General features: G+C 36.4%; 1 protein-coding gene and 1 long non-coding RNA gene across 8 annotated transcripts in view; one reads left to right on the top strand and one right to left on the bottom strand.

Annotated features, from left to right (window-relative positions):
- The window catches only part of LOC123384427, a 31,958-nt gene extending 23,948 nt beyond the window's left edge, over positions 1 to 8,010 (top strand). The window contains exon 2 of the long non-coding RNA XR_006595488.1: positions 7,826 to 8,010. This is a non-coding gene — a long non-coding RNA (uncharacterized LOC123384427). The remainder of the gene's footprint in view (positions 1 to 7,825) is intronic.
- AFF3 (AF4/FMR2 family member 3) overlaps positions 1 to 21,746 on the bottom strand; it is a 571,747-nt gene that overhangs the window by 151,962 nt on the left and 398,039 nt on the right. For 4 of the 7 annotated variants that reach the window (XM_045054068.1, XM_045054069.1, XM_045054072.1 and 1 more), the window contains one exon: positions 3,455 to 3,508. The exons of the other annotated variants lie outside the window; for them this stretch is intronic. In XM_045054068.1, the coding sequence (XP_044910003.1) occupies positions 3,455 to 3,508 (54 nt within the window). The remainder of the gene's footprint in view (positions 1 to 3,454; positions 3,509 to 21,746) is intronic. 7 annotated transcript variants of the gene reach the window in all.

Genomic DNA, 21,746 nt, shown 5'->3' with positions numbered 1-21,746 from the left:
CCCACAATGACATTGCCAAAGGTGGCAGTAGTAGACAAGCAGTCAGGGAGAAGAACCCATGAGAGCTCAGTAGCTACAATGGTTGATGGCTGTGGCCATGTTTGTTTTGTTTGGGAAAATATGAACAGGCTATAGGCCCAAGTAGGAAGAGCATCTAAGAAAATAACATGATAGGAGGGAAGAGATGAGGTCAGGGGCACCAGAGGAGAAAAGGATCAGGCATTTCTTCTACTGAGATGGGAGAGAAGCAGGCAGGGATAAAGCTAGAAAAAAGTTGAAGTGAAAACAATGGAAACATAGGTATTGTTTCAAAGGTACTGTACACACGACCAGATTATTTTTCTTTTTAATCAAAAACTGCTTTTTTGATGAAATTAATATGATTCAGTTAGGACAAAGGTGGTTTCCAAATCTGACTAATCATTAAAATGAATTGTGAAACTTTTCAAACATACATATTTGTAGGCCCAAACCCAGCCACACCAAATCAGAATCTCTGGTGGAGTGGCCCAGGAATCTGCATTTTAAAGCCCTTTCAGTGCTCTGAAGGTTAGCTGGGTATGGGACCTCCTGAGTATGGTTTTCAACCAAGGATGCATATCAGAATCACAGGGGCAGGTACTGGTTAACTGAGACTGCAGAGCACAGCTATTCATATTTCAAAGAGCTCCCCAGATGATCTGAGGTACACCCTGGTTAAGAAGCATGGTAAAGAGATTGGACTGAAAAAATAAACTAATTGGACAGAACACTGAAATTCACCGTATCAATTGGTTATCTGTTATTTACGTCACCTGACAATTTCCTTTGGACATTTCTCATATCAAAATGGCATCTGCTCCTAACCTGGCTGTCACAGGTGGACTGATGTGTTTCTCTCTGGCTTCTCAGTGCCTTTCCACAGGCAGCCAGGCCTGCAGGGATGCCATCTGTGGCTCCTTGGAGAGAGCCTGGCTTTGAATTTTTTGAAGTCTCTTTAAGGGAAAATATACAGAATAACATTGTTCTTTCTCTGAACTAATGATACAAGGTATCTTATAAAAGAAACAAAAATGCAGAATGGAGGGAAGGTGATAGAAAAAGCAATGATGGTTCCTATTTCACTAACCTGAAAGAAAATACTATCAGGCAGATTCATAATTAATTTGGTCAGAAAAAATCCTTGCACCATTTGGTCAATTTTTTTTTTTTTTTAAAGCAGCAGCAACAAGATAACAATTACAGAAATGAGAGCCTGGCACATAGTTGCTTGGCTCTGAGGGAGGCCATAAGCCCAGCCCTTTTAATGCCTCTCAAAGAAATACAAAATTTTCTTTTATCCCACATGATGGTGTGATCCAATTCCTGCTCCAGCAGCCCCAACTCTCATCTGTTGGAGTCTTTAAATTTACGGCACAGAAGGAAACTGTCAGCTTCTCTCCCCTTTTATAGGACATTCACATTTGCATACTCAACAGACAGTACAAGCCTCAAAGGCCATATTCCCCAAAATGCAATAACCCTACATTTGAAATACGAAAGATATAATAGTAGCATGAAAATATTCTTACCCCGATGAAGGCTGGCTCCAGCTGTGGCTTAGTAAGTCAAAAACTAGTAAACTTGCTTGTAATAACATCCTAAAAATTCCAAAGGTTATTTTCCCCCATCCACAGTTAAAAAGCCATCTCCTACAGAACAGGGTCACGTCTGTGACGTGTCCAGATTAAGGCAAGAGGTTTCTTGCTTCTAGTAATTTGTCTGGTTAGAGATTAAAGAAAAAAAAAATCTGTCTTGAAGCTGTCAGTTAATATTTTTTAACTTAAAAAAAAAGCCATCTTCACGCTTCACAGCAGAACTGTGTGATTTTTAAACAGAGTAAATTCTTCTCCATATCAGGTATCTGAAAGTTTTTTTTTTTTTTTCATTTTAGCGCAAGGCAAGCAAACAAAAGGTTATCTGCGAAGTTTCAAATGCATCGGAGTAACATAAACTGAAGTTAGTTAGCTTTCTTTGATATAGAATTACTGACACATCTCACTGAAAAAACAAAATCCTCCTTGCAATTAATAAAGAATTGTGGTATTCTAACAAAGCTGGAAGCTAAGGATCTTCAAATTCCAAATCTTTCCATTCCTGGATGAGCTTTGGTATTCAGATGTTAATAGGATGCCTGCCTTCTTTTGGCCAGTATTCAGGCTAAAGAGTCTGTGAAACAGACTTTTTCCATTCTATGACCTCAGTTTTAGGACTTCTTTCTTGCAAAATGCTAGTTATTTTACTTGGCAGATTGCCAGAATTCATTCTTACTTTCTCTCGTCCTTCTGTTTATCTCTTTTCCCTTCTTTTTTCTCTCCCTTCTTCAACTTATCTTGCTTTGATAAATTATGGATTTAAATTAAAGTCCAGTTGGACCTAAATTTACACGGTGTTTGGTAGGGTTGCTAGAATTAGCAAATAAAAAATACAGGATGTCCAGTTAAATTTGAAGTTCAGGTAAAAAAAAAACCAAATAATTTTTAATATATGCCCCAATTATTATAGAATACATAGTTATACTAAAAAAATTATTTCCAAATATCGCATGGGATATACCAATGCTAAAGATTACTCACTGTTACTCTAAAATTCAAATTTTAGCATGTCTTGTATTTCATCTGGCAATCCTAGTTTGGAGGTTAAATGGAAGGGATTAAAAAAAAACTAGCAAAGACATGTATTCACAACTGGAAGAAGAGAAATTTCCATTCCTATCCTCATGAATGCTTTTTGTCTAGGTATAACTCTCCATGGCATTGGTTTATTTTTGACCCATCAAGTTTTACTAACAGACCCACAGAGCATACCACAGCCTGATACTGAAGAAGTCCATAGGGTTTCAGCTTTGGATCACCCAAGTCCTGAATTTACAAAGTGGGTCCCCTCAGACAACATGGGATCTCAGCCCAGCCACAAAACCATACAAATACTCAAGTTTCAATTGATCATTCTCCTTCAAAATTTGTACATCAAATTTAATATTTTCAAAGGCACTGAATAAATTTTCCCTCTGTGGTTCCCACTCTGAGGCAATTTAGCATGGTTAGTAACAGTGATTATTAGGAAAAACAATATAATTCAATTATACTTCAAAATGCAATTAAATGATCACTTCTTGGACATTTTGAAAGGGAAGATCAAAGTACTGATATGGTCCAGACATTTAAAGATAAGATAAAGATCTTAACTACATTAATTATTAATTCAATTGCATTTTCCAACATCTAAGTACACCCAGGGGTGACACATAATTCAGAAATGGTGTTCTCTTGTTCAAAGACATATTAATATTCAGTATTTTGAAAATATGTTGAAGTCTACTAGCCAGAATAGAGATTGTATAGAAGTATAGTTAAAAGCATGGGCTCAGGAATCAGAGTGAGTTCAAATCCCAGCTGTCACACACTAGCTGTGTGATGCTGGGCAAGTTACTTACCCTCTCTGTGCATCATTTCCCTTATCTGTAAATGGGGATAACCATTCCAGAGAGCTGTGAGAATGATATGAGTAAGATGCTTAGAATAGTTCCTAGCACATAGTAAAGGGCTCAGTAAATTTTGGGGGTGAGGATTTTAGCCAAAACTGTCAACAGGAAAACAAAACTCACAAAATCAGAGATTGGCTTCATTTTTGCAACTGGCCCAGGAGAAAAATGATTTTTTTTCCCCTGTGGCCAAATGGATAATATATTTATATTTTTCAAAATAAAAAAACCCACTATTTTGTGTACTTATCCATTAAAAAATCTTTTTGTTTTCACAGTATACAACTTTTTGGGTTGTGTGAAATTAGCATCTAATTGTTTTAATAAGTGAAGCTGTATGGTTAACAGTTCTACCGAACTATTGGTTGCTTTTCTTGTCTCATCCTGATTATTATTCTCTTTACTCTCCCAAACTCCAAAAGCAAATGAATAGCACTTTTTCCTCCATTCCTAAAAGCCAATTAATCTAACTCAATCTTCTAGGCTTTAGTGTTAAGCAGACTTTCAAATGAAACAGTCCCCAGTCACTGGGTTTCCTGCCATCTGGTCACTTTGAACTTCATTTGTTTGTGTTTTGAACCAGGAATGGAGTCCAGCAGTGCTAGGTCTACGCTACAACGCAGCTCAGGTGTCTGCAGTTGGAGGCAGTGTTAAAGAAAGACTGCTTTCAAGTCAGACACCTCTAGGGTAACGTCCTGGCTTGGCCACGCTACCTGTGTGAGCTCCCTGAGACTCACTTTCTATAATTATCTATAAAAAGATTCTGGGGCACCTGGGGGGCTCAGTCGGTTAAGTGTCTAACTTGGGCTCAGGTCATGATCTCATGGTTCATGAGTTTGAGCCCCACGTCTGGCTATCTGCTGTCAGCACAGAGCCCGCTTAGGATCCTCTGTCCCCCTCTCTCTCTGTCCCTCCCCTGCTCACACGTGCAGGTATATACACACCACGGAATATTATTTCTCTTACTTTCAAAAACAATAATAAGTAAACTTTAAAAAAAGAGAGAGCTAATACTGTCTACTTTTTTGAGTTGCTATGGAGATTCAGAGTTGATTCACCTATAGGGTGATCCTATGTTTCAGTTTATACATGTCTTCCCTGTGTAACTGTGATATTATATAGTTATCCTATTTTTATAAGGCATTTAGCACAACAGCCTGGAATACAGTCACTATTCAGTATTTGTTACCTCTCAATCATGATATACCAACACCTTTACTATTCTAAAGCTTTAAATCTCACCAAGTCTTCATTTTAAAAGCAGGAATGGCCTTTTTAACATAGAAAGATGAGTGTCTGCATATATGTGAACGTTTGGTCACCTGCCCTTTGTCCCTGCATTTCCTGTGTCTTTGTGTATTTCAGCTATTTAAGAAGCTAGAAGTGGGGGTGGAATTCTCTGTGGTAGAACCTTGAGGGCAGAGGCTTAAATATTTTACATGCTTTGGTAGGATCATGCGACTGTTGCTTTGGCAAAATCTACTCTGCCAACAGAAGGCCCTGTGAGGTGAGCAGGTGGGCCGGGGCTGGGAATCCGTCCTTTGACTTCTGCCAGCTATTTGGATGGTCAGATGAATTCCAGACTCCAGCCTCTGCTGTTTCCAAGCTCTCCATCACTTGTGCAGGAACACCACCCTTTCCACATCATGTAGAACCAGCCAGGCTTCCTCCCATGGCCTCCTCCCCAGCTCTTTGGGATACAGTCTTCTTGATGATATGGAGGGAGAGCAGACATTGAGGGCTTTTAGGGAAATACCAGCCCTCTATACAGAAAACAGGATTTCTCCCTTAAAAATCACTTCTGCTTCATGTGCCCTCTGCACTAGGCCGCAAACTGAAGGTGGTTCCTGCAAGTGCTTCTGGAGCTGGCCGACCCTGCTGAAATCTAGGCCACTGCCAGCTGCAGAACCTCCCTGAGCCAACTCGCCAACTCCCAGACCTTGGTTTTCTGTTTTATAATATAGGATGTAATAATGTAATAATACACTTCATCGGATTACTTTAGAATTAAGACAACATGTCCAGTAAAGTGTCTGGCACAAAATAGGCATTTGATGCTTGGAAAGTATCATAATGGTACCAGGCTGCCTGGGAAGGGATCAGCATTAGAGGCAAAGAGAATCTGCAATCTGGGGGCAGTGGTGTGGGGAGGGAGAATTCAGTTTGTAAATATGTAAGCTCTGCATTTTGGAGGTTTACATCCTGATTAAAATCTGTAGAAGAGAAAGAACAAATCTCACTAGTGGTATTTCTGAACGAAGATACAGAAAATGCACAGCAAATGTATTCCAACCATCCTTTGAGTTACTCTGCATTCATTCACTGATGCATACTAACAATTTTGTATCGCGTAAGTATTATGTTCTAGAGGCTGGGCAAAATTTCAGCATAAGAGTATGCAGAAGCTCTATAAAAGAAAACATTTGGAGGAAGCATAATCAGTCTGTTAATACCAGGCAATATTTATTGATTACCCACTGCAATCAATACATATGGTAATATTTATTGATTTACCACACTCCCCCATGGCCCAAGTAACTCCTCAGAAAAACGATGCCATCTGCTAACACCACAGTGAATACAGAGTACCACAGTGAATACAGAGTACCTAAAGTTTATTAATTAACGTTCTGTGGACTGTAAGAACTCATTGCAGAGGTGCCAAACTCACTTCCAGAAACTGCATTCACCTTAATTATTAAGTGAAGGAAGCAGTTGCTTATATGATCTGATCAGGGGTCACTGAAAAACTTTCCCTTCTCACATATTGTACACTCCAACTATCTACCCTCTTGAGCCTATGAACGGGTCCTAACATTTTCTGAGTTGTCAGGCCTTTGAGTTCAAGCTTTCCTTGGCCCTCTGGGAATGCTTACAGGTTGTCTGAGGGGAATACTGCAGGGTATAAACTAGTCACATTCTGGTAGTGGGGTCAGAGAGAAAGCCTGCAGCAGAGCTGAGTGGGAAGACTCAATGGATATAAATCTTTGGATGGCCTCTTACAGTCTTTCAGTCTCAGTTTCCTCATCTGTAAAATGAGGAAGGAAGGACTCCCTTTCGAGGCGATGGGGAAGTCTGTGGAGGCTGTTTACATAAGGTGACTGAGCAGGGGCTAGAAATATGGCAGGGCCAGTGTATGTTACTTCCTTCTCCTTCCTCACTCCTTGGGCACAGACTATCTCATTAGTTGGTCGGTAACCTATATTGTGTTATGAGCGTTGGCTGACAAAGGTGAATTTGTGTGGTTTGACTTGTACTTTAAAATATTAAATAAGAATTGAAGATGTCAGAGTAGTCATGGGTAATGTTTTGTGATATCTTTCTTTCAGTATATACACTTTCATAGGATATGATGTAAAATGTACTTCTGACTGTGTAGGTTATGTTCAAAAAGTACGAAGTGAGTACACACCCCAAATAATCAAAAGCAGGAATCTGAAGCAGTATTTGTATACTCCTCTTCATAATTGGCATTATTCACAACAGCTAAAAAGCAGAAGCAACCTAGGTGTCCACTGATGGATGAATGGAAACACAAAATATATATACACACCATGGAATATTACTTCATTATGTATATACATACCATGGAATATTACTTCATTATGTATATACACACCACGGAATATTATATATTATTTCATTTTATACACACACACACACACACACACACACACACAGTGGAATATCAGGCATGAAAAGGAAAGAAATTCCTTTTTTTTTTTTTTTCCAACGTTTATTTATTTTTGGGACAGAGAGAGACAGAGCATGAACAGGGGAGGGGCAGAGAGAGAGGGAGACACAGAATCGGAAACAGGCTCCAGGCTCTGAGCCATCAGCCCAGAGCCCGACGCGGGGCTCGAACTCCCGGACCGCGAGATCGTGACCTGGCTGAAGTCGGACGCTTTACCGACTGCGCCACCCAGGCGCCCCGAAATTCCTTCTTAAAAAGGAAGGAAAGTCTGACACAGGCTACAATCTGGATGAAACTTGAAGACATGCTAAGTGAAAAAAAACAGACACAAAAGGACAAATACTATATGATTCTACTTATATGAGATCTCTAGAGTAGTCACATTTATAGAAACAGAAAGTGGAGTGGTGATTGCCAGGGACCAGGGGAGGGAGAAATGGGAGTTACTGGCTATGGCAATTTATCAATTCAGTGTATCAGCAGAGCTTCCATTTGGGAAGATCAAAAGAGCTCTGTGGATAGATGGTGGTGACAGTCAAACAATGATGTGAATACACTTAATGCTACTAAATTGTACACTTAAAAATGGTTAAGATGGTAAATTTTATGTTATGTGTATTTTATCACAGGTGCATTTGGATGGGACCTGAACGTAAAAGAAAGAGAAAGCGTGAATCTCTGGGGAACCAAGCAGGGGTCAGGGAACACATTCTCTAGTTGTTCTGAAGAATTCTCTTTTGTGACATCTGGGACCAGAGGCCTTCCAGTCTGGTGTAAGAACATAAAAAATAAAGTTTGCAATCTTGTTCTGTGATGGCATAATTTCCAACTTGCATTCTTGGGTTCATTTGGAGTTTTAATCTGAGAATACAATGAATATGACAGCAATGTCTAGCTTCTCCCTCAGGTAAAATTTATATACACATCTCTTCTCCTTTAACAAGGCTTTCCAGCTTCGGACTTCTTGGTATCTGAGTGTTGGGTCAAGGTTTTCCTTCTTTATTGAATAAACCATACCTTGTGAAGGCCTTTAGCCTAGTGTGATCATCTACATAATGAGGGCACCCAAGGAACCTTGAAGGTTCTTCCTATTATATTTTTTATTCTTAGTGTTTGAGACTTGAAGAAACACAATCTGGCCAATTTTTTTCTAGCAAAGGCTGTACACTAGGTTTCTCATTTTCTCAGCAGACAGAATCCTGGCAAATTACTTAAACAGATACAGAAAGGAAGTCTCTGGGGACAGACACCCCATAGACTAAAAGAACAGTCACAGTTCATTATTTTGGACATGGATTGCTATGGCCAAAATAAATATCAGGAAGGTTTCAAACTTCTCTTAAACACACACACACACACACACACACACACACACACACACACACATCCCCCCCAAAACCCCATCTATCAGTAACAGTTCTCAAATCAACTTTGATCTCTCAACTTCCAGAACCTATTATAGCGATCGGTTTGTATAACCTTATTATTAAATGCACATGTATAATGATAGATTTCCTTGTGTTTGGCATATAATTGTTTCTCTGCATATTTTCCTCCAAATTTAAGAAATTTTTAATGAATATGGTCATGGACAGTTTATGTCCCTCCAAAATTTGTATGTTGAAATTCTAACCCCCAAGTGATGGTATTAGGAGGGCCTTTGGGAGGTAATTAGAATTTATGCCCTCATAAGAAGGAATATAACAAATCTTGCTTCCTCTATCTCTCTGCTCTCCCCCATGTGAGGACACAGCAAGAAGATGGCCATCTGCAAACCAGGAAGTGGGCCCTCACCACATGCTGGATCTGCCAGCACCTTGATCCTGGCCTCCAGAATGGTGAGAATTAAATTTCCATTGTTTATAAATCACCCAGTCTATGGTAGTTTGTTATAGCAACCTGAACTGACAAAGGCAAATATTTTTTATTGATATGAGCATATTTTACCTTTCATCTTTATGAATGACTCACAGTGTTGGACATTATATACCTGGAAAGGATATTGGACATCATCTAGGACCACTTTGTTCTACCAATCAATAACAGTCACATCTCCCAAAACATTTAAAAACAGAAGTCAGTGGTGATTTCTTTAGCCTCCTTCAGGCCATACATTCTTCACAGGGGAGAGGTAAAGTCATGCACTCCTTGCATATGGTCCTATTATCCAAAGGCTTTGGAGAAGAGCTCATTCTGGTTAACATCTCTGGAATAGATGCACCACCTCAGCTCCATTAGAAGTAGACTGCACCACCTCAGCTCCATTAGAAGACCTTTTGAAACTTTTTTTAAATCACCCTTAACCCTTTCTTAGTCCCCCCCCCCACCTTTTTAAAGGAAAGATTAAAATTCTAACTGAGCCCTGATCATTACCACCTGCTGAGACAGGGTTGTTTTCCATATTTTTAAAGTCATGAATCCTGTAATGATTGCAGTAATAGCTGTTTATTGGATGCTTACTAGGTAATTGGCACTTTCTATATATTAACTTCAACTACTGCACTAACTTTGGAGAAAGAACATTGCATGAGTCACTCTAATTCAAGATAATAATTTCCAAGTCTTTTACTGTACCATGTGCACACCTGATGGGCCATTCATTCTCTTTCTGCTTCATTTGTTTATTTTTTTTCTCCTAGGAGGTGAAGACTTAGTATTTGATCCCATTTCTTTAATTTATAAAGGTAATTTCAAATCTTCATGTAGTCTTTAACATTATAGATGCTTTGTCCAATGAGGGTCATCTACAAATGTAGAAGGGTCCTGTCTAAGGATTCTTTTACAAGCCTATGCTATTGGCCTCTCATTTGAGAGTATATTTGTCAGGGGTTGGCAACTCTGGATTAAGCAAGCACAGTGACCCTGCCAAACTGTGGCCTTCATAATATCTTGGGAATCTCCCCTTGCTTGTGATTCCTAGAACTTTTCTAGTAGAGATGACAATCTGGCAGGGTCTCAGTCTACTCTTCCTCTGTAGGCACTACCTTAATTGCTTGCTCTTCCTGGCTTGGTTATTGTCTCCAGAGAAACTTCAGAAGAGCTCTCAGACAGCAGCAGAATGGGACAATGGTTAGGAGCTTGGCTTATAGGGTCTGAATCTTGGGTTTAAATCCTGGCTTTGCCACTTTATGCTATATAAAGCAGAAACCTCAATTTGCCTAAAGAGGGTGTTATTGGATTTTTGCTAAAAATTAGAGGCGATAAAACATGTAAAGTGTTAAGACGAGTATCTGGTTAAGGTAAAAGCTCAAAATAAGTCAATTATTACTATCATCAGGTAGAAAAGCTGTCACACAAATTCATCCTTTCTGTAAAATTAATTTTGCTATTTGTTTAATAATTGGGGTAAAATTTATAGACAGTGAAATGCACAGAACTTAAGTGTAAAGTTCATTGGAGTTTTGATAACTGTATATCCTTGTTACACAGCCCAAATTAAGATACAGAACCTTTCCATTACTTCAGAAGTTTCATCATGACCCCTTCCAGTCATTCCCCAGCCCCTCCTAACAACCACCAGCAAAGAATGAGAGTTCTTATTACTCCATATCCCTAACAGCATCTGGTCTGGTTAGTGTTCTGGGTTTGGGCTATTCTAATAGTGGTATCTCATTGTTTTAATTTGTATTTCCCTGATGACATATGGTGTAAGAGCATGTTTTCATCTTTCATCTTTTTATGTCCCATTTAAAAAATATTTATTTACTTATTTTCAGAGAGAGAGAGGCAGACACAAAGAGAGAGAGAATCCCAAGCAGGCTCCATACTCAGCCTGAAGCCTGACATGGTTGATCTCACAACTGTAAGATCATGACCTGAGCTGACATCAAGAGTCAGACATTCAAACGACTGAGCCACCCAGGCATCCCTGGCCCATTTTTAAATTGGGTTGTTTTCTTATTGTTGAGTTTTAAAAATTCTTTATATATTTTGGGTACCAGTCCTTTATCAGATGTGTCTTTTATAAGCATTTTCTCCCAGTCTTATCCACTTGACATTGACTTGTCTTCTTATTCTCATCTTCTCATTCTTTTCATAGTTTTTCAGGGACCAGGCATTTTTAATTTCAATGAAGTCCAGTTTATCAATTATTGTTTTAATGGATTGTGCCTTTGGTGGTGTATCTAAAAAAAATTGTCACCATACCCAAGGTCATCTAGGTTTTCTCCTATATTACCTTCTAGGAGTTTTATAGTTTTGTGGTTTATATTTAGGTCTGTAACCCATTTAGAGTTAATTTTTGTGAGGGGCTGTCTAGATTCACTTTTTTCTATGTGGATATCCAGCTGTTCCAGCACCATTTGTTGAAAAGACTTTGCTCCATTGTACTGTCTTTGCTCCTTTGTCAAAGATCAGTTGACTATATTTATGTGGGTCTATGTTGTTCCATTGATCTATTTCTCTCTTCTTTTGCCAATACCACACTGTCTTGATTACTGTAGCTTTATAGTAAGTCTGGGAGTGGGCAGTTTCAGTCCTCCAACTTTGTTCTTCTCCTCCTGCATTGGCTCTTCTGGGTCTTCTACTTCTCCATATGAACATTAGGATCAGTTTGTTGATACCCACAAAATAACTTGCTACAATTTTGATTGGGATTACATTGAATCTACAGATCCAGTCGGGAAATTTGTTGACTTTTGATTAGAAGCACTTAATTGTGTGAATATACCACAATTATTTATCCATTCACCAGCTGATGGATATTGGGGTTGTTTCCAGTTTTTGACTACCATGAATAAAGCCACTAAAATGTACAAATATTTTAAAGAATACATGTTTTCCATTTTTCCTGCATGAGTGCCTACAAATAGAATTGCTGGGTCATACAATAAGTATGTGTTTAATTGCTGGGTCATGCAATAAATGTGTATAAGAAATAGCCACATGGTTTTCAAAAATGATTATGCCATTTTACTTTTCCACCAGCAATGCATGCAACTTCCAACTGCTCCATATCTTTGCCACTATTTGGTGTTATCAGTCTTTTAAATTTTAGCCATTCTAGCAGTTGTGTAGTGGTATCTCATTGTGGCTTTAATTTGTATTTCCCTGAAGATGAGTGTTATTGAAATGACATCTTTTAAGTCATTAAAATGAAATGCATCTTTTAGCTGCTTATTAGCCATCTGTGTATCTTCTTTTGTCTGTTCGAGGAGGTTGCCCATTTAAAACATCTGTTTCCTTATCATTTTGTTATTGAATTGTTGGAGTTCCTTACATATTCTGGATACAAATTATTTGTCAGATATATGTATTGCAAATATATTCTCCCAGTTTGTGCCTTGCCTTGTCATTTTGATGAGAATATGTTTTTAATTTTGATGAAGTCCAGTTCATCAGGATTTTCTTTTATATCATATGTTTTTTGTGACCTCTGTGAGACATCTTTGCTTATCCCAGCATGTGAAGATACTCTCCTATGTTTTGCTCTAGAAGCTTTATAGCTTCAGCCTTTATATTGAAGTTTATGATCCATCTCAATTTTATATGGTGTGAGATTCATATTTTTTCCCCAGCAGTTGTTCCAATAGTATTTGTTGAAAGTATTTGGCTTTTCCCACTAAACTGCTTGGTGATTCTGTAAAAAATCAATAGACCATATAGGTATGGGTCTACTTGAGACTGTATTTTGCTCTATTGATTTGTCTGTCCTCATGTCAATGCCACATTACATTAAATTACTTCAGCTTTTAAGTCGTGAAATCACGGACTATAAGGCCTTCAACCTTGTTCTTCAAGACGGTTTTGGCTACTTAGGTCCTTTGCTTTTTTATAAAAATTTAGAGTCAACTTGTCATTTTCTAGAAAAGTGTCCTGCTAGCCTTTTGATCAAGATTGTGCTGAATCTATAGAACAATATGAAAAGAACTGACATGTTAACATAATCAAAGCTTCCAATTCATGAACATCTGTCCATTTATTTAGGTCTTAAATTTCCCTCATCGATGTTTTATAGTTTTCAGTGTACAGGCCTCATGTCTTTTGCTAAATTTATGATTTATTTTGTCATTGTAAATGAAATTCCTTTTAAAATTTCATTTTCTAATTGCTTACTGCTAATAAGTAAAAACACAACTGAGTTTTGTATACTGACCTTGCCAAATTCGTTCATTGATTTTATTAGTTGTTTATTAGATTTCTGAGGATTTTCTGTATCAACAATCATTCTTTTCAATCTTTATGTCTGTTATTTCCTTTTCTTGCCTTATTGCACTGACTAGAACTTCCAGTACAATGTTGAATAGAGGTGATAAGCACAGACATCATTGCTATGTTTCTGATCTTAGGAGGAAAGTGTTTGGTGTTTCATCATTAAATATGATAGTGGTAGGTTTTTTTTTATTGTATATGCCCTTTATTAGATTAAGTTCCCTTCCAGTCCTAGTTTGCTGAGATTAAAAAAATCATAAGTGGGTGTTAATTATGCCAAATGGTTTATCTCCGTCTATTTAGAGGATCATAGATGATTTTTCTCCTTTATTCTATTGATATGGTAAAATACATTAATTAATTTTTCTGTTAAACCAACCATGCATGCCTGTGATAAACCCCACTTAACTATGACCCACTTAGTCATAGTTAATCATATTTTCTCATATATCACTGGATTATACATGCTAATATTTTATAAGGAATTTTGGAATGTTTATGAGGGATACTGGATTATTATTTTCTTTTCTTATAAGGTTTATGTCAGATGTTGGTATCAGGGTTATACTGGCTTTATATAATAACTGTGTAGTTTTTCTTCCCCTACCTTCTGAAGGAGTTTCTGTAAGACTGGCAGTTTATTTGTTGGTATTTCATTGGCATCATTTAAAGTTTTGAGAGAATTTACCTATGAAACGATCTAGCCCTGGAGGAGTCTGCTTTGTGGAAAAGTTTTCATTATGAATTCAATTTTTAAATTAGTCATAGTGGCAATCAGATTTTCTAAATCTTCTTGTGGCAGCTATGGTATTGTGTATTTTCAAGGAAAAGGACTATTTCTTTTTTTTTTAATTTAAATTTTAGTTAACATATGGTACAATATTGGTTTCAGGAGTAGAATTCAGTGATTCATCACTTACATACAACACCCAGTGCTAATCACAAGTGCTATCCTTAGTACCCATCACCCATCTAACCCATCCCCACCCACTTCCCTCCGTCAACCCACAGTTTGTTCTCTATCATTAAGAGTCTCTTGTGATTTATTTCCCTCTTCTCTTCCCCATTTTTCATATGTTCATCTGTTTTGTTTCTTAAATTCCACATGAGTGAAATCGTATGGTATTTGTCCTTCTTTGTTATTTTGCTTAACATAATACAGTCTAGCTCCATTCACATTGTTGCAAATGGCAAGATTTCTTTCTTGATGGCTGAGTAATATTCCATTGTATATACATACCAATCTTTATCCATTTATCAGTTGATGGACACTTGGACTCGCTCCATAATTTGGCTATTGTTGATAATACTACTATAAACATTGGGGTGATGTGCCCCTTCAGATGTATATTTTTGTATACTTTGAATAAATATCTAATAGTGCAATTGCTGGATCATAGGGTAGTTCTGTTTTTAGTGTTTTGAGGGATTTCCATACTGTTCTACAGAGTGGCTAAGGAAATTGACTATTTCATCTAAACTGTCAAATCGATTGGCTAGAAATAGTTCAGAATATTGTTACTATTGTTAAGATTTCTACAGGATATGTGTTCATGTCCCTTCTTCTCATTGCTGATGTTGGTAATTTGTGTTTTCACTCTTTTTTTCTTAATTATTATCATTAGTGTTTGTTAATTTTATTAATCTTTTAAAAGAACTCAATTTTGGCTTCATTAATTTTCTATTATTTGTTAACTTCTATTCCTATTTATTATGCACACCTTTACAATTATCTTGGGTTTAATTTATGCTTCTTTTTCTAGCTCCTGAAAGTGGAAACATAAGTTATTGATGTTCAACGCTGTTCTTTTAAAAATATAAGCATGTGAAGCTGTGAACTTTTTTGGTGTGTTTATTGTTTTAGTGAATCCTATAATTTTCATAAATTGTACTTTCATTTTCATTCAGTTAAAATTACTTTCTAATTTCCCTTATGATTTATTCTTTAACTCAAAGACTTTTAGAAATATTATTTAACTCTCAAATACCTAGATTATTTCTTTGCCGTTTCATACTGTGATCATAAAACATACTCTAAGATTCTAATCCTATGGAATTTATTGGTATTTCTTTTATTGCTCTCAATAAGGTCTGTCTTGGTGAGTGCTTTGTGTGTACTTGATAAGATTCTGTAACTTGCACTTGTTGGGTGTAGTATTCTATAAATGTCAATTAGGTCAAAGTGGTTAATATGCCCAAATATTCTATATATTTGCTAATATTTTGTTTAATTTTTCTGATTACTGAAGAAAGGGATGTTAAAAACCTATAACTATTATTGTATATACTTTAAAGATCTGTTAGTAAATACATACATAGTTATGATTGTTATGTTTTCTTGTTAACTGACCTTTTTAGCATGATGAAATGTCCTTTACATGTCCTATAAAATTCTGTCTGAAGGTCTACTTGGCAATATTAATGGTGTCGCACTGGCTATCTTATGCTTACTGTTGATATAATCTATCTTTTCCATCATCTGGCTTCAAACTATTTGTGTTTTGTTTTGAGAGAGAGAGAGAGAGAGAGGCAGAGGAAGAGAGAGAGAGAATCTTAGGCAGGCTCCATGCTCAATGCGGAGCCTGATGTGGGGCTCAATCCCATTACCCTGGGATCATGACCTGAGCCAAAATCAACAGTCAGATGCTCAACTGACTGAACCACCCAGGCATCCCAAACGAATTGTGTTTTTAGATTTAAATTGTGTATCTCAGAGACAGCAGAAAGCCTTGATTTTATGCCAGTTTGACAGTCTTTGCCCTTTAACTGGAGTTTTTAGTCTATTTTACATTTAATGCAATTAATTGATACAGCTGGGATTAGGTTTACTATTTTCCTATTTCTTTTATATTGACACCTTCTGTTTTTTCTTTCCATTCTTTCTTTCCTCTCATATATTGTATTAACCAAAGATTTTGGTATTTTTAAAAAATTCCTCCAATGACTTAATGTTAGCTATGCTTTTTTGGAAGTATTTGTTTTTAGTGTTTTTTATAGGTATTATACTATGCATCCTTATCACCAAACTTAGATATAATATTACACTAATTCACATAAAATGTAAGAATCTTGTAGTCATGCAATTCCATTAGTACTTTCTTATTCTTTGTGTGATTTTTGTCATTTATTTTACATCTATATACAGTTGACCCTTGAGCAACAAGGGTTTGAACTGAACAGAGCCACTTATATGAGATTTTTAAAATAAATACTGTAAATATATTTTCTCTTCTTTATGATTTTTCTAACAATAATTTTTTCTCTAGCTAACTTTATTGTAAGAATACAGTATATTACACAGATAAAAATATGTGTTAACTATGTCATCTGTAAGACTTGCAGTCAACAGCAGGTATTAGTACTTAAGTCTGGGGAATCAAAAGTTATATGTGGATTTTTGGTGCATGAGGGGTTAGTGCCCCAACCCCTGCATTGTTCAACAGTCAACTATACATCATAACTCCCACAAAACAGTATTTTTTTTACATTAAATAATCTTTTATATTTACATATATATTTATTTTCTCCTGTATATACTTCCTTCTTATAGGTTTGAGTTTCCATCTGATTTTATTACCTCTCAGCCTGACAAATTTCCTTCATCATTTGTGGCACAGGCCTAATGGAATGAATTCCTCTCTGAATTTGTGCATCCAAGAGTCTTTATTTCACCTTCTGTTTTGAAGGATATTTTTGCTAGATTTAGAATTATGGCTTGACAGTTATTTATCTTTTTGGTTTTCTTTTTCGGCATTTAAAGATGTTTTTGCCCTATATTCTAGCCTCTGAAGTTTCTAATGGGAATCCTTCAGTTAGTTATACACTGTTTCCCTGCACATAATATGTCATTTTTCCTTGGCAACTTTCAAGAGTTTCTCTTCATCTTTAGCTTTTAGGAATTGTATGATTATGTTTCAAGATGTGGTTTTATGTGTATTTATCCTTCTTAGGGTTAGCTGAACTTGCTGTATTTGTAAGTTAATTTTTTTACCCAGTTTAGGAAGCATTCAGTTATTATTTTTTCATATATTTTCCTGATCTCTTTTCTCTGCCCTTTCCTTCTGGGACTCCAAGTACACGTATATTAGACTACCTGATATTGTCCCATAATGCATTGAGGCTCTGTTCATTGCTTTTAAATCTTTGTTCTCATTGTTTTTCATACTGGATAATTCTTATTGGCTATCTAGTGAAATTTTCATTTCAAATATTGTTCTTTTCAGTTCCAGAATTTTCATTTGGTCTTTCTTTATTGCTTCCATTTCCCTTCTTTCAGTCATTATGAAAATGTTTTTCTCCTTTATGTCCTTGAACATATTATAATAGATGCTTGAAAGTTCTTATCTGAAAATTCCAACATCTAGGTCATCTCAAGGTCTATGACAGACAACATTTTCTCTTGATTATGGATCACATTTTCCTATTTCTTCACATATCCTTTAATTTTTGGTTAATGAACGTTGTCATGATATATTATAGAGATTTTAGAGTCTGTTTTCTTCCTTTAAATAACGTAGACTTTTTTTGTTCTCTCAAATTCTTAGCTGATCGCCTGAAACTTGTGGGTACTTAGTGTTACATTTTGTTATAAGACATTTTGGTTTTGTCTTTAGTTTTAGGATTAGTCCTTTATTAAGGCATAGCCCCTCTGAGGTTTTGAAAAAACCTCAAGGTATTTACCAAGCTCTTATAATTGGATGGGATTCAAATTCCAAATTCTACAGGCAGTAGTTGTAGGCATTAGGCAGCAGTTGAAATCTCTGCTCAGTTTTTCAGCTTTCTAGTTATTGTTTTCCACTGGGCTCACTGGCATCTCCCCCACATGTATGCAGTTTAGGGGTCATTCAAGGATTGAGAGGAATTTATATAAAGAAGTGAAGCTCTATTTTATATGGTTCTTTGCTTTTTGGAAATTCCTCCCTTAAAGCCCATCTACTCTGGCAGCCCTGAACTCCATTTTCGGACACTTCAAGCAAATATGACTGTGGCTTTCTCCTTGAATTCTAGTTGCTCTTTGTGGATTGAAAGAACCCTCAGGGAGAAGCTGTATAAATGCAGATCTCACCCAGTTCAATTCACTCAGTCCAATTTCCTTCTTTCAAGGAACAAATTTCCAACATTATCTGCCTTCTTTTAGTCAGCATATAATAATACCTTCAAATAGTTGAAAAAATATTTTGTCCAGAGTTTATAACAGTTATCCACAGGAGAGGTAATCCAATATAATCTCTTCCATTACTGATATAACTTAAAATTTTAAAGTGTTTATTCATTTTTGAGAGAGAGACAGAGACAGAGCATGAGCAGGGGAGGGGCAGAGAGGGAAACAGAATCTGAAGCAGGCTCCAGGCTCTGAGCTGTCAACACAGAGCCTGACACGGGGCTCAAACCCACCAACTGTGAGATCATGATCTGAGCCAAAGTCAAATGCTTAACTAACTGAGCCACCAAGGCGCCCCAATTATTGACATAATTTATTGACATAAATTTCTCTCACAGAAATTTTAACTTATGATGTGTGTGTGTTAAGAATAAATTATACCTTTCATCTTTATGAATACTCATAGGATCATTAAATAATACATCCTGAGGGAATCCTCATGTATTATCCAGACTATTCTGTCCTACCAAGCAATGACTATCTAAAACTTATGATTAATCTCCTGCTTTTATTCATTCATGTATTAGTTTAAGGTGTACAGCATAATGATTTGACATACCGTTGACCCTTGAAAAATGTGGTTGATGCCCCAACACACAGGCAGTCAAAAATCCATGTATAACTTTTGACTCCCCCAAAACTTAACTAATAGTGTACTGGTGATTGGAAGCCTTACTGATAGCATAAACAGTCAAGTAACACATATATTGTATGTTATATGATTTATATACTGTATTGGTACAATAAAGTAAGCTAGAAAAAAGAAAATGTCATTGGGAAAGTCATAAGGAAGAAAAATTACATTTACAGTACTGTATTTATTGAACAAACCCCCACATATAAGCAGATCTGTGCATTACAAACCTATGTTGTTCAGGGGTCAACTATATGTATATACTGTGAAATGATTACTACAATATCTAGTTAACATCCACAACCACACATAGTTATAATTTTTTTTCTTGGTTTGAGAACTTCTAAGAACTATTCTTTTAGCAACTTTCAAATATACAATAGAGTACTATCCACTATAGTCGTCAAGGTGTACATTGTATCCCCAGGACTTATTTTACAACTGGAAATTTGTATGTTTTAACCACCTTCCCCTATTTTGCTCATCCCTCACTCCCCTGGTTCCTATCTCTGGCAACCACAAATCTGTTTTTTTGTTTTTGTTTTTGTTTTTGTTTTTGTTTTTTTTTTTTTTTTTTTTTTTTTTTTTTTTTTTTTTAGGATTCTGCATATATACTGAGATCATATGGGGTTTGTCTTTGTCTGACTTATTTCGCTTAGCGTAATGCCTTCAAGGTCCATCCCTGTTGTTGAAAATGGCAAGATTTCCTTCACTTTTTATGGTCAAATAATATTCTATTGTGTGTGTATATGTGTGTGTGTGTGTATGTACATCACATTTTCTTTATCAGTTCATCCATTAGTGATCACTTGGTTTGTTTCCATGTCTTGGCCATTGTAAATAATGCTGATCTCTTGCTTTAAAAGAGGCTGAGGAGGAAAGATGCTTCCTTAGGAAATGAGCTCGCTGTGGGGACACTCCCAATTAAATGCTATAATTTAAACTCATATAATAGCTTCATTACAGGGTCACTGAATTATACAGACAGATGAATGTATAAGCATTACTGAAGCTGAGTTTGTCCCATTAAACCACGGATGTTAAAGAGGTATCTTTCCCCATGTTTTTGTGTGTATGTTATCTACACTTTGCTTTGCTTCTTCACCCCTTCAGCAACAAAGGAACTCATCACTGCTGGTCTGTTTTACTTGGGTTCTTACACCTTACTTAATATCCTGGCATCTATACATTCCCCATTCTCCTGACCTGACTTCTGTATCCTTCTGGTTGTTCTGAGCCTTAATGTTATGGGTTGGACTGTTTCCCCACAAAATTCTTATGTTGAAGTCCTGGACTCCAATACTTCATAGTGTAACCTTATATGGAGACAGGGTCTTTATAGGGGTAATAAAGTAAACACAAAACCATTAGGGTGGGCCCTAATCCAATATAACTGGTATTTTTATAAAAAGGAGAAATTTGGATCAGAGACATACACAGAAGGAAGATTATGTGAAGAAACACAGGGGGAATATGGCCATCTGTAAAACAAAGGCTGGGACAGCAGATCCCTCCTTCACAGAAGAAACCAATCCTACTGACTGATCTTAGACTTCCAGCCTGCAGAACTATGAGACAACAAATTTCTGTTGTTTAAGGAGTCCAGTTTGCGGTACTGTGTTATGGCAGCCTTAGCAAACTAATACACTTACCATTTAACAAATAACCTGATCACAGTTTTTCAACTTGATTCTGACTCAAGGCTTTCCTTTGTCTCCTTTGATCTACTCACCCCTCAGTTTGGTAAATGGGCAAAAAAGCAAAATAACTGATCTGTGTCTTAATTTTTTTAACTTAATTCAAATGACTTTCCTGATCCTAGATTCCTTGTATTATAAAATAAGGATATTGCTCCTGCCCTACCCGTCTACCTAAGTAAAGCTCAAATAAGGTACTGCACAGAAAATATAAAATGCTACATAAATCTCAGGCATCCTGAGTCATTGCTCTTTGTTCATAATATGTTCTTCCTCTTGCCAAATTATGAGAGAACTAGTTAGAGGGTTCAAGTTCAGAATTCTCCACTTTTTAAAGAAAAACTCTTTCAACCTAAGACTTTATTTTGCTACTTCTAGTTCAAGAGGCAGATGTGAGGTAGATGATGAATGTGGGATGATACTTCAAGTTTTTACCATTCTGGTATCTCCAGAGGGTTTAAAAGAATTCCTCAAACAACATATTTATTTTAATAAGGAACTAACATAAGGAAACCAATTTTTTTTTAGAGAATAGGCTTTTTAGAAAGCATAAGAGAAGAGGAACTAATGGCACATCAAACTGCATTAACAAAACTAGGATGTGTATTAAATGTGATTTTAAAATTTGTAAAATTAAATGTGGGATGTTGGCAGTTCTTCAACATACTTTATATGTTCCTTTGTTTTTAAAATTATTTTGTTAATGAGAATTTGAAAAATTGTTGTTTCTACAATAATACGCATTTTTATAAAATTATAGAACTTATTCCCAAACAGCTTATAGTCTAGTATATTGATTCTTATCCAGTTTCAAATGTTACTCAAAAGAACCAAATTTTGAAATGATTCTACCCTTTTCAGTTCTCTAGAATGCCTCCAGATGGCATTAAAACCCTTTTCCCATTATA

Source organism: Felis catus, chromosome A3 (assembly GCF_018350175.1).
Source record: "Felis catus isolate Fca126 chromosome A3, F.catus_Fca126_mat1.0, whole genome shotgun sequence".
Lineage (NCBI taxonomy): Eukaryota > Metazoa > Chordata > Mammalia > Carnivora > Felidae > Felis > Felis catus.
This window is presented reverse-complemented; position numbering and strand designations above follow the sequence as displayed.